General features: G+C 46.3%; 1 protein-coding gene across 11 annotated transcripts in view; it reads left to right on the top strand.

The window, feature by feature from the left end:
* The window catches only part of casz1 (castor zinc finger 1), a 400,652-nt gene that overhangs the window by 278,802 nt on the left and 108,273 nt on the right, over window positions 1–13,577 (top strand). For all 11 annotated transcript variants that reach the window (XM_085967449.1, XM_085967451.1, XM_085967446.1 and 8 more), the window contains 3 exons: window positions 6,944–6,985; window positions 8,913–8,948; window positions 12,381–12,452. In XM_085967449.1, the coding sequence (XP_085823575.1) occupies window positions 6,944–6,985; window positions 8,913–8,948; window positions 12,381–12,452 (150 nt within the window). The remainder of the gene's footprint in view (window positions 1–6,943; window positions 6,986–8,912; window positions 8,949–12,380; window positions 12,453–13,577) is intronic.

The raw sequence follows: 13,577 nt of genomic DNA, 5'->3' as shown, positions 1-13,577 counted from the left end.
ACATCTTGAGCCGAGTGAGACACTGCTGCCGAAAAGTGGGAGATGCCAGTAGCATAAACAGCAAGGAGAGTAAATAAAGGTGCACACTAATAAATTGTAGAACATCAGTGTGTTTGCGTCACTGTGAAAAATAATTTCAATCATATTGTATTCAAAATGAATGAGTCTATTATGTTGGAAATTGGTTTTCATCTGAAAGCACAGGGTTCATTTTATTTTGAGCTAGTAAAATGTTCTCTGATTACATTAATAATGATTTTAACCTTTACACACACGCACACGCAACCAAGTTGATCTTTCCAACTGGCTAAAGGTGCCCACGCTTTCATTTGCTCAGGTGCAGCACCGGTTAACGTGTTTGTCTAAAATTCTTTTGATTGCTCTGTTAACGCAGGTGTTCGAAATAAATAGACTAAAGAATGGGAATGAAATGGTGCGGGCTGCAATTTTAAAGCAGATGTTCTAACCACTGCGCCAGTGGAGGAAATGAAATGAGATGATGGCGCAGAAAGTCATATATCCAGATTTGCCGATGACAGAAAGATAGGCAACATTGTAGGTGGTGGAGATGAAAGCATAAAATTACAAAGGGATAACGATAGATTAAGTGAATGGGCAAAACTGTGGCAAATGGATTTTAATGTCGGCAAATGTGAGGTCATCCACTTTGGACCTAAAAAGGATTGAACAGGGTATTTTCTAAATGGTGAAAGGCTAAAAACAGTGGAGGTCCAAAGAGACTTGGGGGTCCAGGTACATAGATCATTAAAATGTCATGAACAGGTACAGAAAATAATCAAAAAGGCTAATGGAATGCTGGCCTTTATATCTCGAGGACTAGAGTACAAGGGGGTAGAAGTTATGCTGCAGCTGTACAAAGCCCTGGTTAGACCACACCTGGAGCACTGGGAGCAGTTCTGGGCACCACGCCTTAGGAAGGATATATTGGCCTTGGAGGGAGTGCAGCGTAGGTTTACCAGAATGATACCCGGACTCCAAGGGTTAAATTACGAGGAGGGATTACACAAACTAGGGTTGTATTCCCTAGAATTTAGAAGGTTGAGGGGTGATCTGATCGAAGTTTTCAGGATATTAAGGGGAACAGATAGGGTAGATAGAGAGAAACTATTTCCGCTGGTTGGGGATTCTAGGACTAGGGGGCAGAGTCTAAAAATTAGAGCCAGACCTTTCAGGAGTGAAATTAGGAAACACTTCACACACAAAGGGTGGTAGAAGTTTGGAACTCTCGTCCCCAAACGGCAATTGATGCTCGATCAATTGTTAATTTTAAATCGGAGATTGATAGATTTTTGTTAACAAAGGTATTAAGGGATATGGGGCAAAGGCGGGAATATGGAGTTAGGCCACAGATCAGCCATGATCTCATTACATGGTGGAACAGGCTCGAGGGACTGAATGGCCTCCTCCTGCTCCTATGTTCCTATGAAAGCCTTTTGGATGGAACAGAATGGGTGGGACACAAATCGGAGGCTCAAACTTGGGCTCACCCTGAGCTGGAGGAGAAGTTTCAGGCTAGAGTTCTACCACACCCGACGTCAAGGCCTGGTGGTGGGAAACAACTTACAGACGAGGCTCTCTCGCCCCCCTGGCTTCAGGCAGGCGCCAGCGGCGCCTCAACAGCAACACCCTGGTCAAAGCGACGAAGAGGCCCTGCACACATGCTACTCCTGGCCCCTCAGAGGAAAGTGTAAGCCTCCCCTGTCCAGGTTCTGCCCCTTCCCAGGTGTCAGCTGTGGCTCAGTGGGTAGCACCTTCACCTCTGAGTCAGAAGGTTGTGGGTTCAAGTCCCACTCCAGGGACTTGAGCACAAAAATCTAGGCTGACACTCCAGTGGAGTGCTGCACTGTCAGAGGTGCTGTCTTTCAGATGAGATGTTAAACCGAGGTCCTGTCTGCTCTCTCAGGTGGACGTAAAAGATCCCACGGCACTATTTCAAAGAAGAGCAGAGGAGTTATCCCCGGTGTCCTGGCAAATATTTATCCCTCAATCAACATCACTAAAAACAGATTATCTGGCCATTATCACGTTGCTGTTTGTGGGAGCTTGCTGTGCACAAAATTAGCTGCCGCGTTTCCTACATTACAACAGTGACTACACTTCAAAAAGTACTTCATTGGCTGTAAAGCGCTTTGGGACGGGAAAGGTGCTATATGAACACAAGCCTTCTTTTTCCCCAATCGCAGACCATCCTGGAACCAGTCGCCCCCGCACTTGCCTGCTTCCAAGCAGGCGATCTCTGTGACACCGGAACTCCTGCTGTTTGCCGACTACCGTCTGGTTGTTTCCGTCGGCGAGTGGACCACCGGCATTGCTACCAGTGCCACGTGCTAGTCAGAGTAGAAATAGGAGGATATTTCAAATGAATACGTGGCTAGAGGAATGGTGCAAGGAGGAGGGATTCAAATTCCTTGGACATTGGAACCGGTTCTGGGAGAGGTGGGACCAGTACAAACGGGACGGATTGCACCTGGGCAGGGCCGGGACCGATGTCCTAGGGGGAGTGTTTGCTAGTGCTGTTCGGGGGGGTTTAAACTAAAATGGCAGGGGGTTGGGAACCTGAGCATGGAGAGAGAGGAAAGGAAAACAGGGATAAAAGCAAAAGATAGGAAGGAGAAAAACAAAAGTGGCAGTCAGAGAAATCAACGGTTTAAATCAAACATGGCCACAGTAAATAATAATTCTAATAGGTCTAAGAGCGTTAAAAAAACAAGCCTGAAGGCTTTGTGTCTTAATGCGAGGAGCATTTGTAATAAGGTGGATGAATTGGCTGCGCAAATAGAGGTAAACGGATATGATTTGGTTGGGATTACGGAAACATGGCTCAAGGATGGCCAAGACTGGGAACTCAACATCCAGGGGTATTCGATATTCGGGAAAGATAGGCAAAAAGGAAAGGGAGGTGGGGTAGCATTACTGGTTAAAGAAGGGATTAATACAATTGTAATGAAAGATATTAGCTCTGATGATGTGGAATCTGTATGGGTAGAATTCAGAAATACTAAGGGGAAAAACACATTAGTGGGAGTGGTATATAGACCTCCAAACAGTAAGGCGGAGGTTGGGGATGGCATTAAAAGGGAAATTAAAGAAGCGTGCAATAAGGGCACAGCAGTCATCATGGGTGACTTTAATCTACATATAGATTGAGCCAACCAAATTAGTAACAATACTGTGGAGGAGGAATTCCTGGAGTGTTTACGGGATGGTTTCCTGGACCAATATGTCGAGGGACCAACCAGAGATCAGGCCATCTTAGACTGGGTATTATGTAACGAGAAAGGATTAATTAGCAATCTTGTTGTACGAGGCCCCTTGGGTCGGAGCGATCATAATATGATCGAATTCTTCATTAAGATGGAGAATGAAGTAGTTGACTCAGAGACAAGGGTCCTCAATTTAAATAAAGGAAACTACGATGGTCTGAGGAGCGAGTTGGGTAGGATTGATTGGGGAATGGCACTCAAAGGGTTGACAGTGGATAGGCAATGGCAAACATTCAAAGACCGAATGGATGAGCTACAGAATTTGTTCATCCCAGTTTGGCATAAAAATAAAACACAAACGGTGACCCAACCGTGGCTAACAAGGGAAATTAGGGATAGCATAAGGTCCAAGGAGAGGACATATAAATTGGCTAAAAAAAGCAATAATCCTGAGGATTGGGAGCAGTTTAGGAGTCAACAAAGGAGGACAAAGGGATTAATTAAGAAAGGGAAAATAGAATATGAAAGTAAGCTTGCAGGGAACATAAAAACTGACTGTAAAAGCTTTTATAGATATGTGAAGAGAAAAAGATTGGTGAAGTCAAGCGTAGGTCCCTTACAGTCAGAATCAGGGGAATTTATAATGGGAAACAAGGAAATGGCAGACCAACTAAATACATACTTTGGTTCTGTCTTCACAAAGGAGAACACAAATAACCTCCCAGAGATGTCGGGGAACATAGGGTCTGATGAAAGGGAGGAACTGAAAGAAATCAGTATTTGTAGGGAAATGGTGTTAGGAAAATTGATGGGACTGAAGGCCGATAAATCCCCAGGGCCTGATGGCCTACATCCCAGGGTACTTAAGGAAGTGGCCCTAGAGATAGTAGATGCATTGCTGGTCATCTTCCAGAACTCGATAGACTCTGGAACGGTACCCATGGATTGGAGGGTAGCTAATGTTACCCCACTATTCAAAAAAGGTGGTAGAGAAAAAGCGGGGAATTATAAGCCTGACATCGGTAGTGGGGAAAATGCTGGAGTCTATTATAAAAGATGTAATAGCAGAGCACTTGGAAAGCAGTGACAGGATCGGACAAAGTCAACATGGATTTACAAAAGGTAAATCATGCTTGACTAATCTACTGGAATTTTTTGAGGATGTAACTGGTAAAATAGATAAGGGAGAACCAGTGGATGTGGTGTATTTGGACTTTCAGAAGGCTTTCGATAAGGTCCCACATAAGAGATTAGCGTGCGAAATTAAGGCACATGGGATTGGGGGCAAGGTATTGACTTGGATAGAGAACTGGTTGGCGGACAGAAAGCAAAGAGTTGGAATAAACGGGTCGTTTTCCGAGTGGCAGGCAGTGACTAGTGGGGTACCGCAAGGATCGGTCCTAGGACCCCAGCTGTTCACAATATATATTAATGATCTGGACGAGGGAATTGGATGTAATATCTCCAAATTTGCAGACGACACAAAGCTGGGTGGGAGGGTAAGCTGTGAGGAGGATGTTGTGAAACTCCAGTACGATTTGGACAGGTTGGGTGATGGGCAGAAACATGGCAAATGCAATATAATGTGGATAAATGTGAGGTTATCCACTTTGGTGGCAAAAACAGGAAGGCAGATTATTATTTGAATGGCAATAGATTGGGAGAAGGGGAAGTGCAAAGAGACCTGGGTGTTATTGTGCACCAGTCACTGAAGGTAAGCATGCAGGTGCAGCAGGCGGTTAAGAAGGCAAATGGTATGTTGGCCTTCGTAGCAAGAGGGTTCGAGTACAGGAACAAGGATGTCTTGCTACAGTTGTACAGGGCCTTGGTGAGACCGCACCTTGAGTATTGTGTGCAGTTTTGGTCACCTTACCTGAGGAAGGACGTTCTTGCCATGGAGGGAGTGCAGCGAAGATTCACCAGGCTGATACCTGGGATGGCAGGAATGAAGTATGAGGAGAGATTGTGTCGATTGGGCTTATACTCACTGGAGTTTAGAAGATTGAGAGGGGATCTCATCGAAACCTATAAAATTCTGTCAGGTCTGGACAGACTAGATGCAGGAAGGATGTTTCGGATGGCCGGGGAGTCCAGAACCAGGGGTCATAGTCTAAGGATAAGGGGTAAGCCATTTAGGACTGAAATGAGGAGGAACTTCTTCACCCAGAGAGTGGTGAACCTGTGGAATTCTCTGCCACAGAGGGCGGTGGAGGCCAGTTCATTAAATATATTCAAGAAAGAGTTGGATATATTTCTTGAGGTTAAAGGGATCAAGGCATATGGGGAGAAGGCAGGGACAGGGTACTGAATTTGGATGATCAGCCATGATCTCATTGAATGGCGGAGCAGGCTCGAGGGGCCGAATGGCCTACTCCTGCTCCTATCTTCTATGTTTCTATGTTAATGAGACCCAGCCGTTAAAATCGGGGTTGGCCATTCCCAGACTGCCTGGCCGCTCGCTCGCCTGCTTTCCCTGCCCCCCCCCCCCCCCCCCCTCCCCTTTATATCAACCAGGAGGTTTTTGCTACACCATTAGTAAGGATGAATTCAGGCTCGCTGGCCATTACAGGCACTTTGCTGTGTAGCATGTGAGCTAGGACCTGGTACCATTTTGATACATTAGGAAATTGCTATGTCTCAGAAAAGAAATAAAGAGTAAATGGTATTCAAACACAGGAAGAAAAGTGGTTTATCTCATAACAAATGCATGTTAAAGCAATTGTATTTGCCTGAATTATGGATGTCACAATGTGATACTTGAGTTTACAACAACTTTTAGAAGGATAGACATAACTGCCAGTTCTACCACTACCTGCTGCCGCCAGTCCCTCCTGTACAATGCTGAACAGGAATCATACAGGTGAATAAGCACTGCAAGTGTCAGAAACCGCTGCTGCCAAATCTCATTCATCAGCCTACACCTGTCTCTGCAGAGAGGTGGGGGGTGTCGGGGGGCTGTGTATGGAAGACATGGGTACAGACTACTTGGGTCCTTCCCCAATTTTACATGGAGCCAGCGCATGACGCTCCCTACCCGACGCACTTTACCTGATGCATTGCCATAGGTGTTTAATCCTCATACTTCTGATGGGAGGGTTAGGGCTTTGATATAAAGAAAGAAAGACTTGCCTTTCACGACCACCAGATGTCCCAAAGCACTTTACAGCCAATGAAGTACTTTTTGGCGTGCAGTCACTGTTGTAATGTAGGAAACGCGACAGCCAATTTGAGCACAGCAAGTTCCCACAAACAGCAACGTGATAATGACCAGATAATCTGTTTTTAGTGATGTTGATTGAGGGATAAATATTGGTCAGGACACCGGGGCGACCTCCTCTGCTCTTCTTTGAAATAGTGCCGTGGGATCTTTTACGTCCACCTGAGAGAGCAGACGGGGCCTCGGTTTAAAGTCTCATCCGAAAGGCGTCATGCTAGGGAAGGCATCTTCTGGGCATCAGATCTGTGCCTGTCTGTCTATTTCAGGTGGTCAATGATCCTTTGGGAAAACGGAGCAGGTAGGGGAGTGGATCTGAGGAGATCTCAACGCTAGTTGAAAAACATTGCTTTCTCTTACAATGGTATTTTAGTTCTTCTGTTGTTTTATGTCTGTGGTACTTTACTGAGGTCACTGTGACAGAATAGATGCCCTCCGTTTATTGACCTTCAGCTTAAGTTCAAAACAAGAGTGTTATTAACTTCATTTTAAATTTCTCAAACAGCCGCCTTCCCAAGGCAGAACCTTTATTGGATGACTCTGTTGGGTATGTGTTTTACCATCTTTACCTATTTCACCCACAAGCTCTACAGCTTTATCTGTAATTGTTTAAGGAATTGAGTCCTTCAAAGCCTTAGCATGCTGCTCATGACCTTCTCTAACAGTGGTCCATTACTGTAATTGCGTTTTATGATTGTGGCAATCCGGCTAAAAAAAATTTTTGTAATGAGTTTAACTCTTCAAGTATTGACTGTCCTTTCCAGCTTTAAAAATGTGCAAGTGTATTTTTTGATTGCATTTTCAAAAATGTGCAAATGCTTAATATGAAAGACCAGATTTTTCAGGCACATTTTTGAACACCTCAGCTGCCGTAGTGAATTCAAGCTGCGCATTAGGGATACACACTTCATATTCCAGGATATGTGCACAGTTCATTTTTGACTACCTGTTCACATATATTGATCAATAGATATATTGATTTATGAATTCTAAAAAAAACACTACACTGCCAAGTATGCAGTCCATTTCAACATAACTTAGGAACAGGCGGGGGCCATTCGGCCCCTCGAGCCTGCTCCACCATTCAATGAGATCATGGCTGATCTGCAACCTAACTCCAGATACCCGCCTTTGGCCCATATCCCTTAACAGAAAGCTAGCAATCTCCGATTTAAAATTAACAATTGATCTAGCATTAATTGGCTTTTGCGGAAGAGAGTTCCAAACTTCTACCACCCTTTGTGTGTAGAAGTGTTTCCTAATTTCACTCCTGAAAGGCCTGGCTCTAATTTTTAGACTCTGCCCCCTAGCCTTAGAATCCCCAACTAGCAGAAATAGTTTCTCTCTATCTACCCTATCTGTTCCCCTTAATATCCTGAAAACTTTGATCAGATCACCCCTTAACCTTCTAAATTCTAGGGAATACCAGTCGAGTTTGTGTAATCTCTCCTCGTAGTTAACCCTTGAAGTCCGGGTATCATTCTGGTAAACCTACGCTGCACTCCCTCCAAGGCCAATATTGCCTTCCTAAGGTGTGGTGCCCAGAACTGCTCCCAGTGCTCCAGGTGTGGTCTAACCAGGGTTTTGCAACATAACTTCTAATTATTAATCCATATTATACCATGGAGGAACTATAGAGGTTCTTTGTTTCACTGGAACTGTGTGAAATGTGGCTTGTACACTGGGTTCGCATTTGGCTGGAAAGGAAGTCAGTTCTAATGAAGAGTATGCACAGGAGGACTTTCTGACCAAAAACCTCCTCTTGCATTATATTGCTGTGTTGAAAAATACTCCTTTGCTATTGTCTTCCCGATCTTGCTATTGCAAGTCGATGCAGACATGTAGTGGGGCAGCTCAGTGCGAACATGCCTTTGCTACAAAGTGGAAATAATTCAGACTTTAATGTCCTGCACTTGCCTACAGATCAAGTTCACGAGCTCGGCCGTTTCGTCAGGGGTGGGGCAAAGCACCCCAATGGCCTGATTGGTAAAGGCGCTGACCACTCGTACCCAGGCTCATGTCCCGAGCTGGAGGCTCTGAGCTGGGGCAGCGGTTGGACCTGGAATGGGGAAGGGGGAATCAGCCAGTATTCCCATTGCTGATTGCCACCCAGTGACCCATGCTGGAACACGTGCGTCAGGCAAGAACACAGTCGGGCCTTTCCCCCTTCGGCGGCATGTCAGGGCTGACCCACGAAGAATGGCCACTTGGACCCAGGTCCCAGAGGCTGAGCGGCGGCGGCCTGTGGAACAGGGGCCTGCTCGAGGGTCAGTGCCTCGGGGAGGGGGGGGGAAACAAGGGAAAAATTGGATTGGCTGACGCCACACTCCTGCACTTCCTTTTGAGCTCTGGAAGCAAGGGACCGATCATAATTCCAGTCCTCTTGGTCCAGGAATAGTAGCTGGCCCAGGAAGATCCAAGGAAAAGAGTGAATTTGTGGGAGGCTTATATCTGTGTCTTTATTTCTCCTGCAGGAGGCTGCCCAGTGCGAATGTGTCTGTAGTTAACCGGTAAGTGACTGTAAGAATGAGACGATGTCTTGCATATAAGAATGATGGGGGGGGTGGTTGTTGTTTATGAGAGAATTAGACACAAAGGCATTAAGTTCAGACCTTTATCCACCGTGGGGGAGAAGCTATGTTGGGGGAGTCTCTTTCGGGTCAATTTGGCTTCAGGATGACAGATTTGAAAGAAAGATTTACATTTCTATAGCGCCTTTCACGACCGCTGGATGTCCTAAAGCGCTTTACAGCCAATGAAGTACTTTTTGAAGTGTAGTCACTGTTGTAATGTGGGAAACACGGCAGTGAATTTGCACACACAGCAATGGCCAGATAATCTGTTTTAGTGATGTTTATTGAGGGATAAATATTGGTCCAGGACACCGGGGATAACTCCCCTGCTCTTCTTCGAAATAGTGCCATGGGATCTTTTACATCCACCTGAGAGAGCAGACGGGGCCTCGGTTTAACATCTCATCCGAAAGACGGCACCTCTGACAGTGCAGCACCCCCTCAGCACTGCGCTGGGAGTGTCAGGCTAGCTTTCTGTGCTCAAGTCCCTGGAGTGGGACTTGAACCCTCCACCTCCTGACCCAGAGGCGAGGGTGCTGCCCACTGGGCCATGGCCGACACCAGCGATGGGGGTTGGAACTGAGCCAACTCTCTGACAGGCTTCGTCATTTCAGGCAAGTTCACATTAAAGAAAAGAAAGAACTTGCATTTATGTAGCGCCTTTCACCACCTCGAGGTGTCCCAAAGCGCTTCACAGCCAATGAAGCACTTTTGAAGTGCAGTCACCGTTGTTTTTGTAGACAGATTCAGCAGCCAATTGGCGCCCAGCAAGATCCCACAAACGGTGCATGAAATGAACAGTGGGATAACGGGGTGGAAATTAGTTGGGGGCCATTCCTGTACATAGACTCGGAGCTGCGGAGGCAGCGGGCGCACGAAGCAAGAGGCCAGAGGATGGATGGAAATCGGTCCTCGGGCCTCATCAGAGCGATTGGGCTGAGCTGCCAGCGCTGGTCCCGCCTCCACAGGCAGCTCGTCCGACGGGATACGTCAATTATGGGATGCTTGCCTCGCTGGCAACGGCCCTCAGGTGAAGGGCAGGGAGGGAGAGACAACCGTGATTCCTGTGGAATCAGGGGAGCACTCCTGCTCCTCCGGGCTCCACAGGAAGACCGTTCTTAAAAGATATATCATTAAAACGCTTACCTTTGTCTGGCAGCCAAGAAGGCCACTGATGAATCCTGAGCGGGGTAGGCCCAACGGCGGTGAATTTGTCAAAGGGGTCCTTCAGCACGCGTTACGGCCCGTAATTTACATATTCATTTGGCCTAACATCTGTTTTAGGGATGCCTAAAAAAAATGGGCCCCACGAATTTGGCAATGGGACCAACACCTGTGCAGATTGCGCCCGAGAAATGGGCACAAGATGTACAAATTGCTACCCCAATCTGTCTTGGTGGTGTTGGTTGAGGGATGAATGTTAGCCCCTGCTCCACTCTGAAGTGTTTTTTTTATCGTGCACCTGAACGGGCAGAGGGGGCCTCAGTATAATGTCTCATCCAAAGAACAGCACCTTTGACAATCCAGCGCTTCCTCAGTGCTGCATTTAAATATCAGCCTAGTTTAAGTGCTTGAATCATAGGCTAGTTTACAGCACAGAAGGAGGCCATTCGGCCCATCGCGTCTGCGCCGGCTCTTTCGAAGGGAACTCCAGTTAGTCCCCCTCCCCCTCGCTCTTTCCCCATATCCTGAAGTGAGGCTTTAATCCCACAACCTTCTGACTCAGGAGCAGAGTGCTATCACTGAGCCAAGCTGTCTGAATCGCATCACTGTTCCGATGCACTAACACTGAGCTTGGCTCTTGTCAATCTGTGCTCCGGGCAGTGGGTTGTGCTCCTATTGGGGAGAGAGTGTCTACTCCCTATCAGGCAAACGGACAGCCTACTTAGGGGGATTTACCAGTATTTTGGTTTGGAGACTGTTAAACACGGTGATGGGTTTAAAGGAGAGTCCGCAGACCAAAAACGAATCAATGGAGATTTAAGTACAGTGAGTAGCTGACACCCAAGAAACCCAGGGATATAGTCTTGCACTGGGCACATCCCAATATGGAACGCAACCGAAAACAGGGAGGGTGAAAGTGAAGCCATCTTCAATTTTTATGAAATTAAAAAGGTTGAAATATTTCCATGTGGGTTTAAAACAACGGAATATTTTGTAATTCAACCAAAATCTTAAAAAAAAATAGGATGACAAAAAACACTTAGAGGAAGGTTTGCTCTGTGCAATGTGGGCAATTTGTAAAGTACCTATTTATGATTTCACTACACCTGGTGCACGGGGAGACCTTTCCGTCCCAGTATAACTCAAACTTCTTCAGTTTAAAACCTACTTCAAAATGGGAACTGAATGTAAAGCAGCAACTCGCCAAGGCTTCTTCGGCAGCACCTCCCAAACCCGCGACCTCTTCCACCTAGAAGGACAAGGGCAGCAGGCGCATGGGAACACCGTCACCTGATAGTTCCCCCTCTAAGTCACACACCATCCTGACTTGGAAATATATTGGCCGTTCCTTCATCGTCGCTGGGTCAAAATCCTGGAACTCCCTCCCTAACAGCACTGTGGGAGCACCTTCACCACACGGACTGCAGCGGTTCAAGAAGGCGGCTCACCACCACCTTCTCAAGGGCAACCTGGGATGGGCAATAAATGCTGGCCTTGCCAGCGACGCCCACATCCCATGAACAAATATTTTAAAAAATTGAAACATGGCATCAAAGTGCAGAAATATTATTATATAAGAACCATATTTAATGTCTGTCTTATGTCAGAATTTGCATATCTTCCTAATCTATATTGTGCATCTGGAATGTAACCCGCCCATTATTCTTCATTATGATTGGTTCCTTCGACCTTCCCCAGAGTGGTTCCAGACACTTTTCACAGCTGGACACGAACGCATACAGCCTACGTATGTTATAGAGGCGAGGGACAATTACAGAGGTGTATGGGCTCTCGTTGGATGGGGAGGGGAGGGGAGGGGTGCGGGGGCTTGGTATAGGTGCACCCGTACATACGGAGACCCTTAAAAGCAACTTGAGACCCGCATAGTTGTGTAGAATTCACCTCGGACTCATTGTCGTTCAATCTGCAAATGGTTGTAATTTAGAAAGAGAGAGTCTTCAAAGGGTTAAAATTCAACGTGAATTGTTTTCATAATGCCTCTGCTTTAAATCTATAATTAATGTGAAGTTCCAATACTTAGACACTGAAACATCCAGAAACTGTCACGTAGCCTGAGACAGAAAGACAGAGCACAGAATAAGCAATGACTCTTAGACACATCCTGTCAGTTTATATATTTTTTTCAAACGTGAAACCTATTGAAATTTAACCGTCCATTTTCTTTTACTTAAAAAAAAAAATTAGGAATGGATTGTCATCAGATAAGCCAGGTGCGGTTACTGATGATGTGAATATTTACCAGAAGTACATTGCCAGGTATGCAAATTTTATATTATATAAAAAAAAGTTGTTTTTTTTAAGGACACGCAGCCTGCTTTTATTGTTCTGTGTTGGCTGCGTTTCAAAGTCATTTAGTAATTTGCAAAACATACCAATTGGCATATTCTGTATGGAGGTTCTCATGGAATGGAAGACTAGGTGATGCAGCATGTTTGAACACTGTCCCTTTTACTTCTGAGCCCAGCCAGGTACATGACTGGAAGGTCGCCACCTGACGCATGTTAAAAGTCCTACTTGAAGGGATGCAGTTGTCAGTGAAGGCTAGTCCACAGCACAAAATTGTCCTCAAACCTGCTAATCTTGAGTCAGTGAGGCCGCAAGGATCGTGGAGTTAGAAATACAGATGCCACGCTGGTGCATCGCGCGGGGTACTTATCTCGGGCTTGGGACGTGTGGTGGGGAGCTCTACCAGATTCCACCGAGAAGACGGTCAACAATTCTAACAGACTCATTCACAAACCGAGCTGCTTGAATAACAAGGGAGGTGGATTTTGTTGTCCATGGCGTCTGTATGTCAACACAGCGTACCCAAACTGGCTGTCTCCACTTCGCACTCAGCCCAACAAGGAATGCAGCCCGAGTCATGTCCCCGGTGGAAGCTGCAGAGATCTAAATTTTAACGCAATCAAGATTGTCGAGAGAAGTTTTCCCAAGCTTCAACTGTACGCATACATAGAGGGTCATTCTGGGCAATAGTGTAAAATGGGCGCGATCAGCTCGGCCACCCGTTCAACATCTCTCCCGATTTTCGTTTCTATGGAAGATAATTCACTATCGTCCAAAGTCAAAATTACCCCCATAGCGTGTAACGGGATGATTCTCCCATTTCCCCAGGCGCAAAGACCAGGGGGAAAAAGGGGCAGAGCCCCCAATCTGCTTGGACTCCGCCCACTTGCATTCCCCTGGGATTATCCGGAGCTTCCCTGAGGGGGCAGAGCAGGAGCTGGAGTGGGGCCTGGCCTAGACATAGGTCCGTCGCAGGTATGCAAATAAGGTGGGAGGCGCGACCCTAGCCTCATTTTCCTGAGACTCCTCTCACTAGCCCAGGGGCAGCCCAGTGAAATCTGATATTATTTCCCTCTCCTTGCCGTTCCTCCCCCC

Source organism: Somniosus microcephalus, chromosome 25 (genome assembly GCF_052327205.1).
Source record: "Somniosus microcephalus isolate GS21.2 chromosome 25, FLI_Smic_1.0, whole genome shotgun sequence".
Lineage (NCBI taxonomy): Eukaryota > Metazoa > Chordata > Chondrichthyes > Squaliformes > Somniosidae > Somniosus > Somniosus microcephalus.
The sequence above is the reverse complement of the archived record's forward strand: the minus strand, read 5'-3'. Positions and strand labels throughout refer to the sequence as shown.